The 23,826-nt window shown below is 33.9% G+C and overlaps 1 protein-coding gene across 4 annotated transcripts in view; it reads right to left on the bottom strand.

Moving 5' to 3' along the window:
* Positions 1-23,826, bottom strand: part of NFATC1 (nuclear factor of activated T cells 1) — a 202,044-nt gene that overhangs the window by 82,156 nt on the left and 96,062 nt on the right. For all 4 annotated transcript variants that reach the window (XM_003760114.4, XM_012541593.3, XM_031946737.1 and 1 more), the window contains exons 4-6: positions 15,267-15,469; positions 13,035-13,207; positions 8,503-8,643 (exon numbers count right to left, since the gene is read on the bottom strand). In XM_003760114.4, the coding sequence (XP_003760162.1) occupies positions 8,503-8,643; positions 13,035-13,207; positions 15,267-15,469 (517 nt within the window). The remainder of the gene's footprint in view (positions 1-8,502; positions 8,644-13,034; positions 13,208-15,266; positions 15,470-23,826) is intronic.

Here is a 23,826-nt window from a genome sequence, read left to right as displayed (position 1 = left end):
CTTAGCTTAGTGCCTGGTAGATAGAAAGTGTTTAAGTAATACTGGTTGACTAATTTTGTTCTCCTATTCCTCACAATTGATATTAAATTCTGGGGAGGGTTCTATGGTTTATTTTCTGTTTTGTAACATTCATTATACATCTAGAAGTCAGATTAAGAATTAGGAGATTTTCTACATTCCATAGTCTATTATTTGGAGATACTTTTCAGAGAGTATTATGAAACCATATTTCTATATGTGAAGAGGTTCAGATTAAGCTTCTCCCCTTAAAACTGAAATTCCAACTTTCTACCATCTTTTTTATCATCTCAAGCCACTTGCCCAAGGAGCATGGAAATGTACAATGGCCATCATTTCCACAGGAAAATAGGAGCTCTGAGAATTTGTTCCCATCAATATGTGCTCTCTGAATAGAAAGCAGAAGGCTATCACCATAGCCTCAAAGTGAATGACCTCAGGAACTACTTCTTGAACAGTTAGCTTCCTGCCTTAATCTTGGATTAAGTTGATTCCAGCCTCTTGCTCTGTTTTGAGGTATATATAGATTACCCCTTTAACTTCACTCTAAGCTTAAACCTTTTCCCTCTTTAAGAGCAGATGAATAAAGAAATGGGTTAGAAGAGAAGCAAGAGGCTGATAGATCATCTATGCGACATAGGCCTAAATATGAAGTATGGGTGAGCCAAGATATAATGCATTTCTGCTAGATTTCTCCAGTGTCATTTAACAAGAGACTTGACTAGTAGTTTAACCCTTCCAATGGTTTTAAGAAATAGACACTTAAAAGAGAAATAGATGAAGAAATAAGAAAGAAAGGTTGATATAAGAGAAAAGGAAGAGGTGGAAAAAATTAGAAAAAAATAACTTTTTACTTTAAAAAAATTTTTTAAAACTATTCCTCTGAATTGGTACATTGGTATAGGGAGTTTGTAGTGAAGGTCTTCCTTTGCAGGTACAATTCAGAACCTTTTCTGCAATTGATAATCTTAGAGAATTGCCTGGTAGCACTGAGAGGTAAATTACTTGCTCAGGGTCACAAAGTCAATATGGCTCAGAGGCAAACCTTTAAAAAAAATTACTATATGTTATCTCATTTGATTCCCACAATAACTCTGTAAGATAGGTGCTATTATTATCCACATTTTACAGATAAGGAAATTTGCCCAGGGTTACACAGCTAGTAAGCCTCTGAGCTGGGATTTGAACTCAGGTCTTTCTATTGTATCAATCTTAAACACTGTACCCCCTAAGGCCAGCTTGATAGCCACTATCCCATGTTGTCTCTAAAGCCTAGGCCATTTTAATTTAATTGACTTAAAAAAATTATTCTTTCTTACCCTAGCTCTAGTGAATTAACAGAAGTTAGACACATTTAGCTAAATGGAAGTTCAAATGGCATTTTCTAATATTAAAAGAGAGGGGGACAAAGGAATTAGAGAATAACAGGTCAGATGAAAGAAGAAGAGAGGCAATACTAATAAAATAGAAACTTAGAAAGCATTTACAAAGCTACTCTGCCCCCTACCCTAAAACTAAGCTGTATTTCTGCTTCATTGGAGCAAGAGCAAAAATGTTTCATCTCTGTTTTTTGAAAAGAGAATATACCCATTTGGGTATTTGGGGTATTTGGGGTATTCAGGATAGAGTATTTATAGTTGCCCTCTGATTTCTCCAACAGTCAATCCTTGATTACTATCTGTGATCTCAAAAGGTTCCCTATAGGAAAAGTGGCAGGAACTTTGACCATCTACATGACACTTCCATAATTTGCACATAAAGAAGATTATATAACACTCCTCCCTTTCCATGCTCAATCTATTGACTCCCTGTTTATTTGCCACTCAACAAATATTCTCAACTGTCTATTTGCATGTAATTTAAATATTTGCTTTGAGCATGTGTGAAATGTCTGCTTACTTTCATGTCTTTAAATTTTCTGTTTGTGTCTTAGCTGCCTGTCTTAGAAGATAGGTCACTAAAAGGCAAGAACTCTGACTAGTTAGACTTTTATACAGAGTCCTTTCAAAGCATTAAATCTGCATTGAGAATGAATTTCTAATAATGAACAAAAAGATGATTCCTATCCTCTCAACCCCCACATAAAATCACACGATAGGAATGTCCAATTAAATACATACTATAGTGATAATGACTGTGTCCAACTGGTTATAAAACAAAAATCAATCCAAACAGTTTATAATTTAGGATGTCTTGACTCCAATTGACTGATAAGGAAAAATGCTTTCCTTTCATAGACATGTTTATGAAGTAAGTAAACCCCCTAGCTATAGAAGAGTAGTGAAGGGCAATGTTTGTTTAAGCTGGCAATGCAGTGGATAGCGCTTTGGGGCTGAAGTCAGAAAGGCTTGAATTCAAATATGACCTCACACACTTATGAGCTGTATGACTCCCTTAACAAAAAAAAAAAAAAAAAAAAAAAAAAAAAGAAAGAAAGAAAAGAAAAATCACAATTGGCCTCAGTTTTCCCATCTATAAAATGGAATAGTAGTAGCACTTACCTCAAATAATTATTATGAGGATCAAATGAGATAATATATATTTTTAAAAATTACTTAGCACAGTCCTTGGCACATAGTAGACATAATATAATAAGCTTTATTTCCTCTTTAAACAATTTAAAAATAAAAATCATTATACTTAGTATGCACATTTACATACACAACTAAAATTTTCTTATATATTTTCCCACTCTACATCTATTTATGTATTTTATTCCTTGATGTGATACTCTAAGGACTCAGAGTCAGGAAAACATCAGTCCAGTTCCCTCTCCAATACATTCTGGTCATGTTAGCCTGGACAAGTCACCTAAGCTCTCTAAGAGTAAAGCGAACTATAGAGAGTCTCTAAAACTATAAATTGCAAAGCAGGAGATAGTATGTTCTGGTAAAGGGAATTTTCTTTACAAGGAGTCTTTTACATCTGCAAAATCTAGAGTAGATTTATATTGTATATAGTTATATTTTTTATAGTTATAGACATTGGTCACATTAAAAATAAAAACTAATTATGAATTTGCAGACTCTCTGAAAGGATTTCAGAGATTCCCAGGATGCTCTGGACCAGACTTTGAGAACCACTGACATAAGACATTAGGTAGCCTCTTTATTAGCTAGCTATATGTATTTGTGTGTTCCTCACATTCCGGGTGTGTGTGTGAGGGAGTGAATGTGACTTTGTCTTTCTGTGTCTCTTATCTCTGTGGGTCTCGCCTCTGTGTGTGAATGTGTATGTCTCTCTTTATCTCAGTGTCTCCGTCTATCACTGTCTCTATCTATGAGTCTCTGTCTCTCTGCCTCTCTTTTACTGTCTTTCTGTTTTTCACGTGTACATGTACACACACACACACACCCCACAGTGCCTAGCACATACTAGATGCATAGTAAATGTTCAGTGCCTTATGGACATTCATGCTTTATATTTAGATGCCTCCAACTACAGTGAGAAAAGAAGTCAAATATTCTAATGATAATGTAAGTTAAGATCTTGAATGAATGGTAAAAGAAGGAATAAGACCCACTGATGTTTAATTTCTCACAAATGAAAGCCTGTAACAGGCAAAACAGAGTGGATGCCAGTGATGTAAGAGCAATCTGAATCTGACAGGCCAAACCTCTTAGAGTATAGCTGCCATGCGTGTCCCTTCCGATGTGGCTCCAGTTTTTGGATGACCATTCTACACTGTCTTTCATCACTAGAAAATGGGGCCTGATGTACATGCCATAAAGCACTGACCTAAATCCACTGAAATAATGACTTATTTCAACACTTGAATTTTTTTTATAACACTGTAAAAGATCTTTAAAAAAATTATACAGCTCTTCTGAAAAGCACCATTATTTATCTACCCCAGAGACTGAGGAATATATTATGAACAAATATCAACTTAAACAAGTCCTTTGTGACACTTTTCTCACTCTCTCTACTTAATCCAAGTTAACAGTTCAGCTAACAACTTCTTTTCTCAAAGTCTATTCAACAGCCCTACAAGGATGTTTAATATTTAATAGTTTATCAAAGTTTGACTTTTTTTTGTAGTCTAATAGAGTGATGAAGGGGTTAAATGAAAACTACTGCTCTGTTGTATCTCTGCACCAGCATGATTGCTCTTCAGGGATTCCCTTTTGTATGAGTCAGTGATAGAACAGACAGACTGCATGCAAGGAGGCCAAGTTAATGTCATTTCTCAAGAGATTATGACTACTAAGGACTAGTCCTTTAAGATGAGAGAGAAAGAACGAGAGAGAAATTAAGAGAGACAGAGAGAAGAAAGAAAGAGAGAAAGAGTAAGACAGACAGATTGAGACAGAAAAGGCAGAGAGAGGCAGAGAGAGACAGAAATAGAGGAACAGAGACAGAGAGAAGAGATTGGGAAGGGGGGGAAGGAAGAAGGAAAGTGAGGTCAAAGGAAGCACACGTCTTTCATTAGGAAAAAAAACCTTAAGGTAAATTAGAGTATATTTAGCATTGAGGTACTTCAAAAGTGAAACAAATCTTTGTGAACAACATTATGTACAAATGCAAAAAACACAAGAAGCACCTTGAGCTATATTAAGCTTCATACTTCATACCAAAAAAAGATGAAAATGATAGGAAGTGTAGTTCTATAATATGATTTGACATTTATGACAATTATAACTTCTACTTTGGTAGTCCTTAGAGCCCTTAGAGGGTGGAAGAGTAGGGAAGACTCTACATGGCTAGGCCATTATGAATTGCCTAAAATAAATAATCTAAACTTTACAGAAGGTTACTTCAAACTAGATTTCCTATCCTGGTTTTACCTGTAAGTGGTGTTTTAAAATACACACATACATATCCACACCCACACCCACATACAAACACCCACACACACACACACACACACACACACACACACGAGTCACACATCATATAACCAAGGCAGAAAAAAAAGCCAGATGATCTCACAGAAAGTCCAAAGGGTAACTGGTACTATAACATTTTGAATTTAAATCAAGTTTGGTGTTTTGTTTTGTTTTTTTTTTCTGAAAAAGAACAAGAAAAAAATTTTTCATAAGCTAATGATATAGGGTTTTGGTTACAATAACATTTTAAGTTGTATTACGAAATGTAGTAAATGAGAAATTAAATGTAAGAAAGCAAACCTACAGGAATGATATTACATAGGTATTTATCAAATCAAATGCCTATTTGTGAACATATGATTTACATTTGTATGTGTGAATGTATAAATCAATTAGCCTAAATATTAATGTGAACTTATATGAAACCACAATATCTGCTTTGAATATATATTTACTTTTTGAGTATATTTTATATATTTCTTATATTTGCTACCTTTGTAATTCCGCATTAAGTGAAAAATATTGCTGTAAGGTAGCTAGATACATATTATTGGAAGGGCAGTTAGGTACATTTACAGTCATATGGGGAGGCAATGTGGTATAGTAAAAAGAATATAAGACAGTGTCTAAAAAGCTGAATTTGAGTGACAATGACAATACCACCTATATCACAATGAGGAAGTCACTTAACCATTTATCTCAGATGATGAAGAAAGTTCTTTGCAAATGAACCACATTTATTTAAGTCAAAATATTTGCAGGTGACTGACTAACTTCATTTTCCCAGAACCACTGAATCTTATAGACAAGATAACTCTCTGTAACATCTCTGCCTTAGTTTGAACATGTGCCGGGAGCTCACTCAGAAGCCATTTCTATTTCTTCACAGCATCAATTGTTCAAATTTTTCTATATATTAAATTAAAACCTGCCTCTCAGTGAGCACCCCAGCCCTGCCTTTCTCCATTGGTCTTAATTCTGTCCCTTGGAATAACACAGAATAATTTTAATCCCTCTTCTATCCAATATCCTTTAGAATATTTGAAGACAAATATCATACTCTTTGGCCTAAGAATCATAAATATCAGAGAGCCATAAAAAGAGCATTAATTTTCTTTCTGAAACAGAGCCCAACCAAAAATGTCACTCCTGAAGGGTAATTGTAGCTAATTTGTAACAAGAGATATCTAAACACTGTCTTTAAATTCCTTTCTGGTGATACATCTTCTTGCCCGCACAAATACATATATTTTAAATTGTAATTTAAATTTAAGCAATTTCCAAATTAATCATTTTAGAATGTTTTCCAATAGTATAAATTCTTTTTAAAAAATCATTGTTGAATTTTCTTTATAATTTAGACTTTTCCCCACTCCCATATTATGTTCCTGATTACAGAGGCTTGCCAAGTTAAATACTAGAGATTTTCAAACACATTTTGATTGAAGCACTTAAGTTTCCCACAAACTGTACAAAATCAAGGATCCCATTATAAAGGTTGAATACCTCAGTGGTTTTCACTTGATTAGAATAAGTGTTGGATTGGCTGTGCTTTCAAGAACATTTCAATTCATAAATGTTTTTTTAAAAAGGTAGCACAATAACCCTTCACCCTAAACTTCATACATCCTACCCTAACTGTAGTAGAAATGACTTTAAGTCTTCTGAAATTGACTGAACCTCCTAGAAGGAAATGACTGCACTGGAAAATGCTCTCATGAATGACAGGGAGATGATAAGACAATTGAGAAGTTCAAAACACTCAATTAAGTTCAGGAATATATTTGTAGGCAGGTCAGAAATTTTGTCAGTAGAGAAACTATGTCAAGAGTTGACATATTTCAAATCTCAAAGAAAATGAAAATGAGTTAATGTTCTATATGCTTTGTTCTTTCAGAAGACATTGTTTTATTTCTTATTTAAAAAACAACTCAATTATTGTAAATGTATAATGATGGTCTAGCCAGAAAAATACAAATTGATTTAATATACATTACCTGACTTATCACAATCATAGTACTCCTATTCACAATATTCGTATCCAATTTTATTTGAAAGAAATGAAATGAAAATTAGTAGGAAAAAATCTTTTTAGCATCAGTCTATGAGCAACAATTATCTAGAACCCTCTGGCATGTAAAGTGCTGTTGCTAAGTTCAGGATTGTATGCAATAGAACCATATTTGTAAGGGTAAATGATAGTAAATATCTCTAAGGGATTTAAGACAACAGCCAAGATGAGAAGTGAAGTGTGGTTCTGGCCACTGAAACCACAGAAAACAGTTAGCTAATGATGATAGTGCAAGAGTGACCCTACAAAGGCTACTTCAGGCATTAACTGAGGAGCCCTGAAGGTGCAGCACAAAAGATTTTCTTCTCTAAAATTCTGACACCTGAGGTTAACAAAGACCATAAATGTGAAAAGACTTTGTGATCTGTAAGGTTTAGTAAAAAGAAAACACCCATCACAGGAGTGATGCAGATCATTGAATTTATATAGTGAACCTTGAGAAAGATGGAAAAAGGAATTGAACTCCACAAAAATATGATTTAGCATGGTATACTAGATGGGGGAAAGAAGAAAAAAGAAATGTACATGATAATTTTGTTGTGTACTTGAAAGCAATAGAAAGTTATGCATAGTAGATTTGACATTTCATATACAATCATCTTTTTTTTACTGTATTATGCTATGAATATGCTTGTTTTATTCCATAAATTAAAAATCAAATTCTAGAAAATAATTTTTAAAAAGCAGAAAAACTGCTTGAACTGAGAAAGTCAGGAGAACTAGATGCTAGTCTCAACTGTATCTCAATTTCCTTCTCTATAAAAAAGGGAGTTGGGAAAGATGAATGCTAGATTCCTTTCTATTACTAAAATTTGATAATTCTATGACCTAGGGTTATATCTCCATATATGTACATACACAATACCCCAAAATTTTGATTCCATTTTATGCTGTTAATGCTCAAAACTACATTTATTATATGTATGTGTATATGTGTCCATACACGTAAATGTACAAATATATAGACACATGCATATATGTATGTGTGTGTATACACACACACATAATACTTACAGGATGTCCCATAAGTCTTAATGCATACACAAAATAGTGCTTTCCAAAATGTGATGCATTGGGAAAAATATCCAGGAAAGAGAATGTGTTAATACACCTCAGAAAGAGTAGCCAGGCAGCCTGGCTGTTGTTATATGTAGCCACAGAGACAGAAATGAGGAAACTAAAAGTTGCATCTATTACTAAAAATATATATCTCAAAAGACAAGAAAACAAACTTTCAATTATTTCCTCCTAAAACATCACAAAGTCCTTGGGAGTTCCTGTGATATTGATGATAAAAGCTGTCAGGAGGGAATCATAGCTGGCTACAAAAATAAACTCTTAGCTCTTACTTGAAATGCCATAATTGTCAGTTCATGCAAAAATTCTTAACTGCCTGTATAAACATATTATGCAAAATGGTATTGTTATGTAGGTCATCTGCACAGCTCCACCCCATTACTTGAAAAATATATGCAGAAGGACAACATGTAATTAGAAGGTCTACACTCTCCCCAACCAGGAATCAAGTTTCCACAAGCATCCAAAACAGAAAAGTTAATGCAAGGCTATTTTTATAGAAAATACCTGGTGCTTTTTCCACGAAAATTACTTTTGAGTCTTGCAGAAAGTTGTGACCAGACAATATCATTTTTTTCCCACCGATCACTGGATAGCTGTCTGTGCTTTGTTTCTCCACTAAAGGCAATTCTTGGGCAGATCTCTGGGCTAGAGGAGAAAATAACCACATATGGAACATAATTTGTTTTTAAATAATACAAAACGCTTAGTACATCTTGCAACACTTTTTTGCATTACAGAACAAAATATTTGATACAATATTCCTGACAATGCTAAGGTTCAATAATGAAAGAGAAATTTGAAATCAGCATGATTTTTTAGTAAGTTGCTTCTATACAGGATGGCATAATCACCCTCAGTTTTCAGATGGGGAATAGAAGACAAAGATACATCAGTGATGGAACTAGACTTGGAGCAGAAGTCCTAGACTTCAGTATTCAGATTTCTGATAGATTTTTTGGCCTCTTATCATCCACCCATTCAAATGAGTTCTTTGGGTGAATCTAAAATATGATCCCCATGTATTTTAAAGAAGCACCATAAAAATTTTACAGAACAAAATTTAAAACATTATATAATGCTTCAAATGATTCTCCATATTACAATTGTATAATTAATCTATATACATAGCTAGACAGATTCTATTGTATTATATATATTCATTGTATTCTGAATAGATAACCAGCCTCAGAATCTGGAAGACCTGAGTTCAAGATGTACCTCTGCAATATAATGTCTGTATGAATCAAAGCAAGTGACCCAGATAACTCCCTAAGATTAAATTGAAGAGGAGTTGCTGATCTACAATGATAGATGTTTTTTAGGAGCTCATCAATCATACCAGTGAAATCACTAGTCAAGAAAAAAAAATTTAATCATCCAATTTTGAAAATAAGGTCTTTTATGGCATCTCTTCCATTCTCCAACTAAAAATTCATAATCTGTTATGCTTTAGCTTTTTTGTGAGAAGAAACCCAATCTACTTGGTCCTATAAAATCTCAAAATAGCAGAGACTAATAAAATCAGTGTACAGAATGTACACTAGAAGATAGAGGCTGATTCTTTTTTGTTGTATCTCCAATATCTAGCTCAGATTAGGCACTTAATAAATTTTTGTTGATTGATTGATTTGTATCCCCTGTTTAATAGTAAGTGCTTAATAAATACTTGTAGATTGATTGAATCACCCTTGCTGTGATATAAAGAGCTTCCCCAAATTGTTTCCTATTTCTAGAATTCAAAGAGAATTTTAGAATTCTGATGAGATTTTTGTAACTTCCCCCTTGCCCCTCAGTTGTGATATGATGGCGATATTCTATCAACCAGATCCTGTACAACATTAGAAGCATGCCTAAAGCTTAGAATGATGAAGGGCTCAGCAATCTAGGGCTCTGAGTAGTTTGACCTTTTCCCTAAGATAGTATCATTGAGTAGTAAATGAGGCAGCTATGTGGTCACAATGAAGAGAGTGCTGGGCCTAGAATTAGAAAACCTGAATTTAAATCCATCCTTAAACTGTGTGACTAGTTGTGTGACTGTGAGCAAGTCACCTCTTGTTAGTCAACTCAGTTTCCTTAGCTGTAAAATAGGAATAAAAACAGCATCTACCACACAGGATTGTTTTGAGGCTCAGATGAGATTTTATTAAAAAGTACTTATCACAGTGCCTGGCACATATTAGGTGCTTCATAAACATTTATTCCTTTTTCTCTCCCATTACTGCTCTCCCACCCACTTCCCACCCACCTCTCCACACTCCCAGCAATAACCACCAATAAACCTATCCTTAAACTTCCAAGAGTTCTGCTAATAATCAATCAATGACTTTCCTAAGTACTTATTATATGCTTAGTTTTGTACTTGATGCTGGGGCTGGGATGGGGTTTACATTCTAGTTTGGGAGAGTAGGCCAATAAACAGGAAAATAACCCAGCAATTCAAGATAGGATGCAATTAAATCCTAAATTATGTGGGTTTAGATATCTGGGAAAGATGGGACTTTAGGACTTCTTTCAAGGCCTAAAAAATTCAATTAAGTCTTTTGAGTCATCTAGTGCATGAGAAAGGAAGCATTTGGGGATGATCCATCCAGGAGTATTATTAAGAGTGGATTAGAGAAGGGAAACTAAAATCTGAACGGTATGAGGTAATGAGCACTTGGATCTAGGAGGTGTCAATGGGAATGGAATGGAATAAATGAAGAATGAATGGAAAAGCATTTGCTAAGCTCTTACCATGTGCAAAGCCCTGTGCTAAGTACTGAGGATACAAATAGAAAACCCAGAAAGCCCTTTCTCTCAAGGAGTTCACATTCTAATGGAAGAAAGAACACATACAGTAGATTTCAGCTGAAGGAGAAGGGATGGATATGCACTGAAAGGCAGACATGAAGACAGAAATATAGACAGAAGAAAAATTCAATAGTATTTGGTGAGTGATTTGATATGAGAGGTGAAAGGAAGGAGTAAGTCAAAGATAATTCTAAAGTTTTGAGCCTATTTTCTGAGGAAATGATGATGTCACCAGTAGAGAAACTATAGGAACTCAGGAAGGAAAGAAGAAAGTATATGATGAGTTCAGCTTTGGTCATGGAATACACCATTAGAGAACCAAGCTGGAGCTGGAAAAGAGACTAGCTTTGGAGATGAGTAAGAGTCATAAGCCCAGAAGTAGCAGCTGAAACCATGAGACTAGCTAAGCTCTAAGGGAGATAACATAAATAGGGAAAAGCAGAGAATTAAGTCTGAACCTTGGCACTTGCCCATAATTAGGGAGCAAGAGGTACAAAAAGCAAAGGGAATAAAGGAATGGTTGTTTGGTTCTCTGTTTCTTCCAGAAGCATGGCACTGTTATGAGCAGCAGAGAGAGATCTCTTAAAGAATCATCAGTTTGGCCAGACTCCATTTTGGCTTTTCATACTCATTTCCCTTATTCTCTCCTCCTCAATCACCACAAAGAGGAAGTAAAGAAGTAGAGTAAAAAATATACAGGGCAACATTAAGAAGAGCTTTCTCTCAATTCAGCCTCTAATAATTTGCTGAAGGTCACTTATGAAATGAGTGAAGCAATAATAAACAGAAGCCAGATCTTGGTCTCTAATAGACCCTTGTTTAAAAATGAGATAGGAGCAGGGGAGAAAGGAAGACAATTTGACAGGAATCATAAAACTAAATGAAGTTGCATGTTCAGACTCTTTAATAGTTCAATCAAACTGAGGGTGAGAGGTGATATAAGTTGCCTCAAGTCACACAACAAAGCGGCAGAGGTATGAATATGTGACCAAGTTATTTCAACTTTATTGATTTCATTTTCCTCCTCCATAAAATGAAGGACTTGGACAAGAGGCTTCAATCCCAAATTCTTTGGTTTAAAAAAAAAAAAAAGAATCATCAAGGACCTAATACAATGAATAGAACTATAAATTATATTTATTCCACACAAAAAATTTCAGAGCTCCTAAACCCAATTTTTACAAACTCTTTGAAATTATAAGGAATTCTTAGGTGATAGATTAAGATCAAAGATCAACATCAAAATTGTTTTTTTTCTCAGTTCCTTATGTAGACTGCAAGTTGCAATTAGTTAAATTATGATGGGTGTTGAATATTCTGATACATTATCAAGAGTACTCTAACAAGGATCTCTAGATGATAGTGATGGTGACAATGATGATGATGATGGACAGTTTGCAAACAAATAATATCTCATTTGATTCTCACAATTCCATGAAGGAGGTGCTATATTTACCCCAATTTTCACATGAGGAAAGTGAGTCAAATTTTAAGCAATCTGCCTAGTGTCAACATTGCTAGTAAGTATTTGAGGCTAGATTTAAAGTTAGGTTTTCCTCACTCTGGTTCAACACTCTATCTACTATATCACCTTTGTAAAATATATAACAAGTCCACATTTAAAGTAAGCATCAATTTTTTTCATACCATGACTAAATGTTTCTTTGTAACAATCAAACCTCAGGTGATTAAGTATTATTTTTAACAGAGAAATAGGTAATGCTTTTCAATAACTCTGAATATCAAATATATATTTTTGAAGAAACAAGCTAATAATGAAAATAAGAACTAAAATTTATATAATATTCTGTGCCAGACACTCTGCTAGTTGCTTTACAATTTTGTCATTTGATCCACACAACAATGGTGGGAATGAAGTGCTATTATTATGCTCATTTTACAGATAAGGAAAATGGAACAAATGAAAGTTTAAGTGACTTGTCCAGGATCACATAGCTATTAACTAAGCATATGAGGCCAAATTTTGCACTTTGGTCTTCCTCACTCCAGGACTGGTGCTTTATCCACTTCACCACATAGCTACTGTACAAATGTAAAGAAAAAGTTATATTAAACAAAAAAAGTAAAATTGGTATAATAAGCTGTTCAAGTGATTCCATCTCTGTCCTTCTGTTTCCCCATCTATTCAGTGCTAAAAAAAAAAAAAAAATTATCTCTAAAGTCTCTTTCTTCTAAATTCTATATAGTCCCTGGGAAAAAAGGGGAAAAAATAAATAATTACTTACAACATTCAATAGGATTTGATGCCACTTGTAGAGATAGAGTCCTGCCATTAGATTGTGGAATATGAACCCGGAAAACCAGTCTCACTCGTGTATTCTTTCTTCCAATGTCAGTTTCACCTTTCCGTAGTTCAATGTCTGAATTTCTGAGTTTTAGGATTCCAGCACAATCAATACTGCTCAAAACAAAACAAAAGACCATTTAATATTTGTACTAACTCCTGACATAATAGAGTTGAAAACTTCTAATTTCTCATTCTTCAAGGATGCCCTCTGAATCTCATTACTATGTTACCATAATATCTATGTCACTATTTGTGATATGAGTATGTACAAGTCCCAGTGCCATGAAAAGTTATCTATTTTTGTACCTATTTTGTGGCAAAAGAAAATGGTTTATTTGAAAGTAAAGACATTTCAAAACAGTCACTGAAGGCATCACTGAGGTTGTATTTACACATGCCAAGCAAGTAATTGAAGCAGTTTTATAGATAATTCAATCCTCAAAATAACTATGCTCAATTATATATATATATATCTTTCAGGCAAAATAATTTTAGATACACAGTGAGTCAATAAATATTTATTAAACACCTACTATGTGCCAGGAACTATGCTAAGCATTGGAATCATAAAGATAACCACAAAACTGTCTTGATTCTTTCTATCACTTTGTATAAGTTACATAATTGTTAAACTATGTAACTATGGTATGGAGAAAAAACAGTGGAAAGTATAGCTAGTAATATCATGTAGAAAAAAGGTATCACAATCTTCTTCACTATCTCATAATACATATGCACCACTGATTCTAGAAGAAACGAATACAGCACTATTAAATCTCTCATTTCTTTGCTTTACAACTTATTGTTACAATTCAAATAAGCTTCAGTGCAAAATCCAGAGTGCTTATCCATAATAGTATTCAATATTTTTGCCTTTCCCATAGTATTTATCGTCAAAATATCAAATCTTTCATCAAATAAATTATTTCATCAAATGATCAAATAGCAAATATCAACAAATATCAAAAATAATAAAAAATCTGACAGTTTTGTTACTGTAATATCTAATGTTTAGCTAAGACTCTAGCAAATGAAAATTTATGACGGAGGTCTTCTTAAGTTTTAAAAACATAAGTGAAAACTACCATTCATCTGGACTTGAGTTGAATGGATAGCACTGAATGTTTCTAATCCAGCAAGCCCTCACAAAAATATTGGTATTCTTAGGCAATGTGGTAAATAAATTGGTTTTTATAAGTACCACAACTATATTCATTTACAGCATATGTCTTCATTTACTTTCATCTCAGATCTTGGGATCCTGATTGGAATCCAAGTCAAAAATGAATATATGTTTGTGTATGTTTCCAACATATAATTTTTTATATTTATAAATTCCCTGCAAAGATAATAGATAAGATTTCACTGTAATTCTGATAAAGGTCCTAAATAATGCTCTAAATATGATTAGACAACATTTGGACAATGCACAGACTGTTCTTTTATTGCCAAATAAAGTATGGTTAAAAATGACTAGCAATAGAATCATTTTTCCACAGTTTGATAGAATTTGAAAAAAAACTTTCTTGATAATGTTTTTTAAATTTTATATTCATTATAAATTGAAGCATATTATTTTCCCCACTTTATTTTTTCATGGTTTTTGTTTTGTTGTCTTATTTTGCAACATGACTAATATGGAAATATGTTTTGCATAGCTGCACACGTATAACCTATATCAAATTGCTTACCATCTCAGGAAGAAAGGATAAGGAAGAAGGATTAAGAAAATTTAGAACTCAAAAAAATTTTTAATGAATGTGAAAAATTATTTTTACATGTAATGTGGAAAAAATAAAATATTATTAAAGTAAAAACATTATATTTAGGTGACTCCTCTAATTTTACTGCTTCACAGTCAAGAGCAAATGTGTCATGTTTAGTACCTTCTAATTGGAAGGACTGGATGGGAGATATTTACAGTTGTATCTGATATATTTATTTTAAGTGGCAAAAAGCACAGTGGCTAAAATTCTAGAAAAAAAGTAAATCAGTTGTTACAAATATCTGTGAGGTTCATGTAGGTGTTAAGCTAAGAACAATCTGGGCCACTGGAATTTGATAAATTCTGTTAAAGGCCTAAATGATTTGGAGAATTGAGTGAGAAAGGGAAAAAGGAAGCACACAACTCTGCTGAAATCACCAAGTGGTCCAGTTCCACAAGGCTTACATTGCTCGCATGTTATTTTCTGGCAGAAGTGGAATTTCCAGGACTTTGGTATTGGAGAGGATTGCTTCGTGGCTGGTGGTGGAGACGGTTTTCCCTGTTATCCGGTGGACCTGGTAGAAAGCATGGGGTCTCAGCAGGCGGTCGTCTGCCGTCCCGATGAACAGCTGTAGCGTGAGCGGCTCACTTTCTAAGTACCCATGTAGCTGGCAAAAGAACAGAAAACTCCCACTAAGCACCAGGCACATAAACTGCTAGGAATCAATTAAAGTTTTATAAGCAAGAGACTCTAATTCTAGGAGAAAACTAGTGACAGGTGCTAAGTGTTAAGTCCCCTCCCACCTCCCACCCCTTTTTTCTCTGTAATATAAAAGTGGTACAATAAAAAAAAAAGTGTATTTAGAAAATGTCTCATTATTATAAAAGACCTGGGGCACTTTGTTAAATTTAGGCTTTGAAAAGTCCTACTGTCTGCTTAAACACACATACACACACATGTATATACATGTAAAATCACATACCTACCACTGCTACCAAAAAAAACCCCAAACCCTACCATTTAAAAAATGACATATTCTAGCTATATAAAGTAAAAATTAAGTAGATTTTACACAGTTCTAATTTAAGCCATCCTATCTCTTCATGGAGCTGACTTCATCTTCTCAGATGCCTACTTGTTTCCCAAGTTATCCTTTTCATCATGAGCATCATCAGTAGGCTCCTTGAGAAACTAGACTCCCGAACTCTTTCATTTGAGGCAAGTATATGCTAGTAAGTATGATGCAGGATTAAGCTGCATACATTAGTTGATTTTGACCTGAGGAAAATAAGAGTATTATGCCAGAGCTCTATTATTTCTACCAATTTATTTCCTCTAAATTAATATCAGTAGTATTCATGCTATTGAAAAGTGTGTTTTCTTGTTTAATGAACATGAAACTAAGCAACGAACAAAATCTCTCATGAAGTTAGTTTGATAAACAAAATACAAACAAGCAAAATAATCCAGATCAGTTCAAAACTAGCATTTCTTTTGCCTAACCTGATGGATCTTTCCTCTTTCACACTAAACACTTAAGAAATGCAGTCCTGGCCACAGCGATGTTCCCAACATACAAGAACAATCAATTCAGCCTTCAGATTGGGTGGGGGAACGTTTCACTAATTGGTTAAATCTGCTTAAGCGTCTGGCCACCAGTTGGTAGACACAACACATGGAAAAGTATATACTGACATTCCTCAAAAAAATGCCAGTTCAAACTAAACCTATTCCTCCTACTCTCCAGAAAGGAATAAGGTAAATTAGGCACAACAGTTTCATTCTCTCTAATGAAACTTCATTAAAAGACACTGAAAAATTGTGTTATTTTGACCAGGCTATTTGGTTTCAGAATCCTTCTTCTGTGAAGACACACCTCCTAAGGTTTTGGGATAGCACATCCATGATGTTCTGTTCTCCCCAAGGAGCCATTTTTGAGCTATCATTGGAGCTCACATATCTAAAACCATTTTAATATTTCATCCATAAGCTCTGATTACTTTGTCTTAACTTGTTCCACACCTTAAATATGACTTCCCCTTAAAGAACAATTAAAATAATTTTAAGCTATAATTTTATAAATATTTTCACCACTAACAAAAGCATTTTTAGTTGGTAATACAAATACCATTTTCAGACATACTAGAAGTAGAAATAATTTCAGAGCTCAGTGCCATATAATAAGCACTTAATAAATGCTGGTTAATTGACTAATAATAGTGTTTTCTTTTTTTCATAAGGCATTTCATAATCAATCAGATATATTACACTGGCTTATTCATTTTTAAAAATCACCTTTTCTCAAGATCATTTGACACAGACTTGTTGAGCAAACTGTGACTTTAACTATTCTGCCCTCATTCAGTTTAATGAAAGGCATAGGCAAGGGCTATAATATGGCCTTAGCAAAAACAACAGCAAAACTCAACTCCTTTTTTAAAGGAACTATTCTTTAGAAACCCAGATTGTAAAAGGTCTTAAAGATGAAGTGAAGCATAAAAAAAAAAAAAAAAAAACTGGAAGAAGTGACCAAAAATGGGGATAAGTGGGTAGGAAGTTATTTATCAAACAGTAAAGGTGTATTTCATATTTACAACATCAATATTTTGCCTGTGTGAATATGAATAAAGGTAGCTAATCATACCACATAAAAACAAATTATAAAAATGCAGACATTTAGAAAATTTAGATAGGGTTAGGAAGGAACATGTCTTCCAATCTAACCTTACTTCTCTCAAAGGAAAATTCATTAGACAAAGATCAGTATGTAAATAAATACTAAGTAGCTCCTATTGTGTCAGGCACTATGATAAATACTGTTAATTTAATTATTAATAGGTAAATTAATTAATTAATAGATAAATACTAGGGCGTGATAAAGTCAACTCCAAGAGACTTGGCCAATCATTAAATTTTCAGTACTAATATTTTATATTTGGGACACTGGCAAATGCTACAAATCAGGAGTTGATTTATTATTTTGTTGATTGTTTAGATTTATGAAAGTGATATGAAAATGTTAATAATGGAAATTAAATTTTAAAGCATGCTATGAGTCCTTCCACCCCTCCTCTCCGCTAATAGCTGGTTGTTAAACTTTTACCAGCACACTCTGTTGGGTTGACCAGCCAACAAAAAGCTGTATGGTATTGACAATGGTTTAGTCTTCTGGGAAGTTCTGAAGTTGACCTAAACAGTCTACTATTTCAGAGACAGAAAAAATTGGGGCTAATATCACTAAGTGAATCACATTCTAAGCCCCAATGAATACAAAGGAGTGGAAAAGACTAAACTAGGGGAAGGAACTGAAGTATCACCGAAATTGAAAGTAAGTATTTCTAGGGTCACTTGAAGATAAAATACATAATCGATGAACAGGAAGTATTTCCTTCAAAGTCTCCCTGAAAACTTGGAACATCCAACATAGAGAAGCTCAAGTAACTTGAAAACCCTTCTTGTTCACCTGGACCCTTCTCCTGCTCTCTACCAAATATCATCCCAAACTACCTGAAATTCTTATAATTTGAAATTCATGGTGGCTGACAAGCCCCTCTTTTAAGATGCAGCCACCCCTGGAGAATTCTGAGATATTGATTATTCAGATTGCTTTCCTTCTAGGAGAATGCCAAATTTGGGTGGCTAGACTGAGAAATGGAAGACATAATTTGGGGATATAGAGAGGGTGTGTGAACTGGATTTGAAAAAGCAAGGAACTGATGATAACTTTAGTTTGAAACACATTGAGGGAAGGAGAAATGTCAACTTCCAACTGGACATATCAGACTGAAGTTCAGATAAGGGGACATAACATAGAATGTAGAATTGAAATGATCCTAAAATCTAAGAGGGAGAATGAGTTTTATAAGATCAAGAGAGAAAGCAAGAGCAAATAAATGTGAAAGTCAGACAAGACTTCAACACTGGCAAATAGGATCTTCTACACATATTTAGGACAATGTAAGTGGTTTCAAACCTATTTTGATTTTTTTTTTTGTATTTGTACTTTTGTTTTTCATATGTCAATATTTTTGAATATATTAAATACAGCTTGGAAATCTGTATGATGAATTAAAGAGTATGATTTTGCAATTACCTGCTTCTGGATTTTGATGAGAAGAGGATATTGATTTTTTTTTTTTTTAATTACTAGGCTGGCCCCTCACATGTTCTTACATGCAGAAATCTGTGGCCTATAAGCCATTTGGTTTGATGCAAGCAGAGTAGCTCATTATGAAGCAGTTGAAAGCATCATGATTTTCATTAACTCTTCTGAACCCCCAGTACATGGCACCCAGCCAACATTAATACTGTTATAAGATAAAAGAAACCCTAAGTCTGAGAGCTCACTTCAAACAGGTACCATAGTCTGTATCCTTTAGTTCAATTATCAACTCCAAAGGCCACAAGCAGCAGGGGAAAAATTGTGTTCTATATTGAATCAGAGACCAATATTAGTTTAGACACTCTAATTTGCTGCCTCAACAAACATAAAGAGGCTATGTTTCCAAGACTTTGGGTGGGATGTTTAAACAAAGAATATATTTTATGACAGACCTTCTATGCTAACACTGAGAGCTTTTCATTTATGGTAACTAATCCCTGCTTTCTTACTTGGGTAATATTTTAAAGAAGGAAGAAATAGTTTGATGAAAGCAGTTTCTACATTGGGCTGTAAAACTATGAAATTGTCAATGTTCCATGGCATCTAGAATGTGTAATTAAGAAAATTTGAAAAAAATAATCAATCTCTACTTTATATACTTGACTAGTATAAATTTGGGTCAAAGATTCCAATCTCTTTTCCTATTATTTCTTCTAGCATATTATGAGACTCTGTGTGTGTATGTCTTTGATGCTGTCTTTCTATCTTATATACATACATGTATATTGTATATATGTGCACATATATACATGTATGTTTATATATAATTGCATATATATTATGCACACACACGCACAAATACAAATACACAAAATCTCTTAAAAATGTAGCCCCCTTCTACGTTCTAGTCTACTCGTATCTTACTCCTTGCATGTAATCTTCAACCCAAAGGCACTGGCCTCTTTTCTGGGAATTTTCTCTAATTGTCTCTCTAGCATGAAGTGCTCTTTCTCAATTGTGCCTTCTAGCTTCTCTGTCTTCCTTTATACCCCAACTAAAAACTCATCTTTGACAGCAAGCCTTTCCCAAGTTCTCATGCCTTTCCTTGGGAAATAATTTTCTATTTATCCTGTTTAGAGTTTACTTTTCATATTTATTTGCATGCTGTCTCTCCCATTATACAGTGAGATTCTTGAGGGCAGGTGCTATGTTTTTTTGCCTCTTTTTATATCCCTAAAACTTAGCAGAGTGCTTAGCCTGGCGCATAATAGGTGCTTAATGTTTATTGATTACAATTGCTTTTTATATATAATAATATATTATAATAATGATTTATGTAGTTAATTCTTTACAAAGCTAATAAAAACCACTCTCAGTGATACTTTTCAATATTTCATGTGAATATTTGACTGTAAGTACTAGAGGTAAGAAGAGAAGTATATAGTTAACACAAGCCTCATTGACCCAAGAGTGTAAACGTCTATTATTTAAAATGTGGATCAGTGAACAATAATTTGAAAGATTGCATTTTCTCTCTCATCAAATTAAGATGCATCTTAATTTCTTTAGAACCAAAAGGGAATCACATAAAAATCAAAGATAGCTGCCTAATCTTCTTGAGAGTGAATTGTACACAAATGTCATCTGAGTGCCAGAGCCCCCTCCCTGTCATCCTTTGAGTTTTGAATCTGAAAGCAGATACAGTAATTACTATAGGTGGTCAGTGAGTGCTGGTATCTGACAGATGACAAATGTATTCCATGCTTAACTGCTTGCTTAAATAAGGTCCAGCACAAAATAAATAATTCAGATCAGCTCCTCATTAAGGTTGGTAACTGCTCTAAATATCAATTGCTCTTTCAACTTTACCTGCCGTTTGCTTGGCTCATTTCCTTCTGCAATGATGTCATAATTTTACGTGCAAAAGAAGCATGAAGTAAAGCAGGTCACATTCTAGTTCACCTTTATTCATGAGTCCTCAACAAGTAGTTGCAATAGAGAAATTCATGATTTCAACTAGATTCACATATGAATTTCTAGCAGTTGTTGGAAATCCAGAGAATTAGGTATCAGGTATCTATGAACTTTCAAGGATGAACATTCTGTAGCCAGGCCTGATGAATATTTAAGGCTTTTATTTGTCAAGGACTTCAGTGTGATGGAGAAAGGAGGAGAGGTGATGAAGGGAACTCTGGAACACCATCTATGGGAGTGTACACAGGTGGCAGTCAGTCGGGAAACAGTATGCAACCTGACTTTAGAATAGGTGAAAGGAGATGTATAGGGAACATTCTAACTGGTAAGGGGAAATTTATAGGCAAACTGACAAAAAAAAATTGTCAGGCATGTTCTGTTATACTATATTTGGTTAAGAAGATTCTATTTTTTATCTTGTACTGTGAAATACATGTACCAGAAAGAGAAACTGCTTTAAATTGCATAGGGAGCTGCCATGTGAAGGAACTTGTTCTACCAGTGACTTACAATCTGAGAATTGCCTGGAGTACAAAAGAATTAACTGACTTAAGTAACACAGTTGTACAGCTAGTATGTCACTAGAATTAAGATAAGTTGGGAAAGGCTTGTGGCAAGTGATGGGATTTTAGTTGAGAATTAAAAGGAAGCCATAGTAGAATTCCAGATCAGAAGGATAGTCCAAAAAAATGCCTAACAAAGAGACTAGTATTATTGGATTGTAGAGAGGGAATAGTAGGAAGTAAGATATTAGACCTGAACCCAGGTCTTCCTGGAATTGAAATTAGTTCTTTATCTATTACATCAACCTCCTTCTCATGTAGGCAGCTAGGTAACAAAGTGGGTGAAGCCTGAAGCATGGAGTCAGGAAACCTCATCTTCCCGAATTCAAATCTGATTGTAGAGATCCCCTAGCTGTATGACTTTGGGCAAGTTACTTAACGCTGTTTGCCTCAGTTCCTCATCTGTACAAAATAAAAGGAAATGACAAGCCATTCCCTTTTCTTTGCCAAGAAAACCTCAAATGGGGTCATAAAGAGTTGAACACAACTGAAAAATACTGAATTGAACTGTTTTTTCACATAGACTAGAAATTTTATTTTTAACATTTACATCTCTAACAACATCTCAAAACTGAAAACTAATTTCAATACCCAATCATTAAATATTTAAGTGTCTACTAAATGATAATACAGGGGATTCCAAAGTCTTAGTGCAGCTTTAAGTTTTAATTGCTATAATAATTTTAAATTTGAGACACCCTTTGTAATTTTACTCAGAGCACACTTGCTTTCATTAAGGTTTTCATGATACAGTTTTACTTTCACATTGCTAACAGTCTTAGTCAAAGCTATGATTAAAATCGTTTGGAAAATATACATATATCTGCAGTGTGTTTGTGTCTCTCTGTAAATAATACAACACTAAGGTAATCATCTTCATATAACTTATCCTTGGATTCCTAGTTTTCTCCAGTTGATTTCAGAGTGACCAAACACAAGTACACATTCATAGATCTTGTGGTCACTATTTGCTTCATGAGTGAAAGTAGGTCATTTTTCTGGTATCAGTGTGATAGACCATAATCATCTACTCTATCCATTCATTGTTGTCTTGCTTGGTTTTTATGTAGCCACAAACACTCTCAAAATATTTAAGGCTGCTCATATAGATAAACTTCTCCTAAACCTGATAGACATTTCAATATGATTTACTATTATAAGTGCTACTTTGATTATGAAAAAAATTTTTTTATTTTAATTTTTTTCTATTTTGGTGAGGCAGTTGGGGTTAAGTGACTTGCTTAGAATCACACAGCTAGAAAGTGTTAAGTGTCTGATGCAAGATTTGAACCCAGGTCTACCTGATTTCAGAGTCAATGATTAAGTAAAAGTTGAAGAAATATTTTAAAACAAAACTTAGTCTAATTTGAATCCTTATCTTTGGCTAACAAAATGGTATCCTGTTAGGATCAGTAATCCAATCCCAACTTTTCCCAGAGAATCCCGATTCCTAGTGTGCCAGCTACAGGATATGGTGCCCACATAATGATTTATCTACCTTCTTTTAGGAAGGTTTGATCTATACTCAAATCAATGCTTTACCATAAAAGTTGACCAAGAAAGAAAAGTAGAAGCTTAGCAAGAAAGAAAGAAGCATTTAACAAAATGTTATATTTATGATAGTAAATGAAAAAACATAAACAACATGCGATTTTAAGGTCTCTAGCCAAACTCAGCTCTCTGACTAGACTCCAGAACAATCAAAATTTGGCCTAACACTACACTAGACTGTTTTTAAAAAACTATATGCTTATGAAAATGGATACATTATTTTAATATGACAATTTAAAAATTCCCTCAGGATTTATACACTAGCAGTTCTCTGATGTTATATAAAATGCAACGGATTCTCGGTATAATTTTACACTCTAAAACATGCAATTTCAGTATAAATGGAATTATTAACCTGGGAGGTAAAACATCAATTATTTAAAATATGAAGTTCATTTTAAGAAAAATAATTTAAATATTTTGCATGTTTTACTCCATAGTCTTTATGCCTCTGGCATATTATTATCCGTCAAAATAACATTTATAAAATTACCTGTCATAAAAATTACTTTTTTTTACTTCAACATCCAACTTATACTAAACAAAAGTCTATTTTTAAGGTACAAGAGCTGAACAGTTTTCTACACATATAGATGTTTTTAGCTCTTGTGCTTGCCTCAGCATTTGAATGAAAACCAAGATCAACTATGTAGCAGTGAAACCAGGGGTCAAATAAGTTCATTTTTAAAAGTCAAAGTGACTACAGCATTTTTTTGTCCATACAATTACTTGATTTCCCCCCCCCACACACACACACACACTTTTCTACCTGAAATACTGAGAATCTATATCTACAACATAAGTACCTGGAAATATTTGTTATATCTACTTCTT

Source organism: Sarcophilus harrisii, chromosome 1 (assembly GCF_902635505.1).
Source record: "Sarcophilus harrisii chromosome 1, mSarHar1.11, whole genome shotgun sequence".
NCBI lineage: Eukaryota > Metazoa > Chordata > Mammalia > Dasyuromorphia > Dasyuridae > Sarcophilus > Sarcophilus harrisii.
This window is presented reverse-complemented; position numbering and strand designations above follow the sequence as displayed.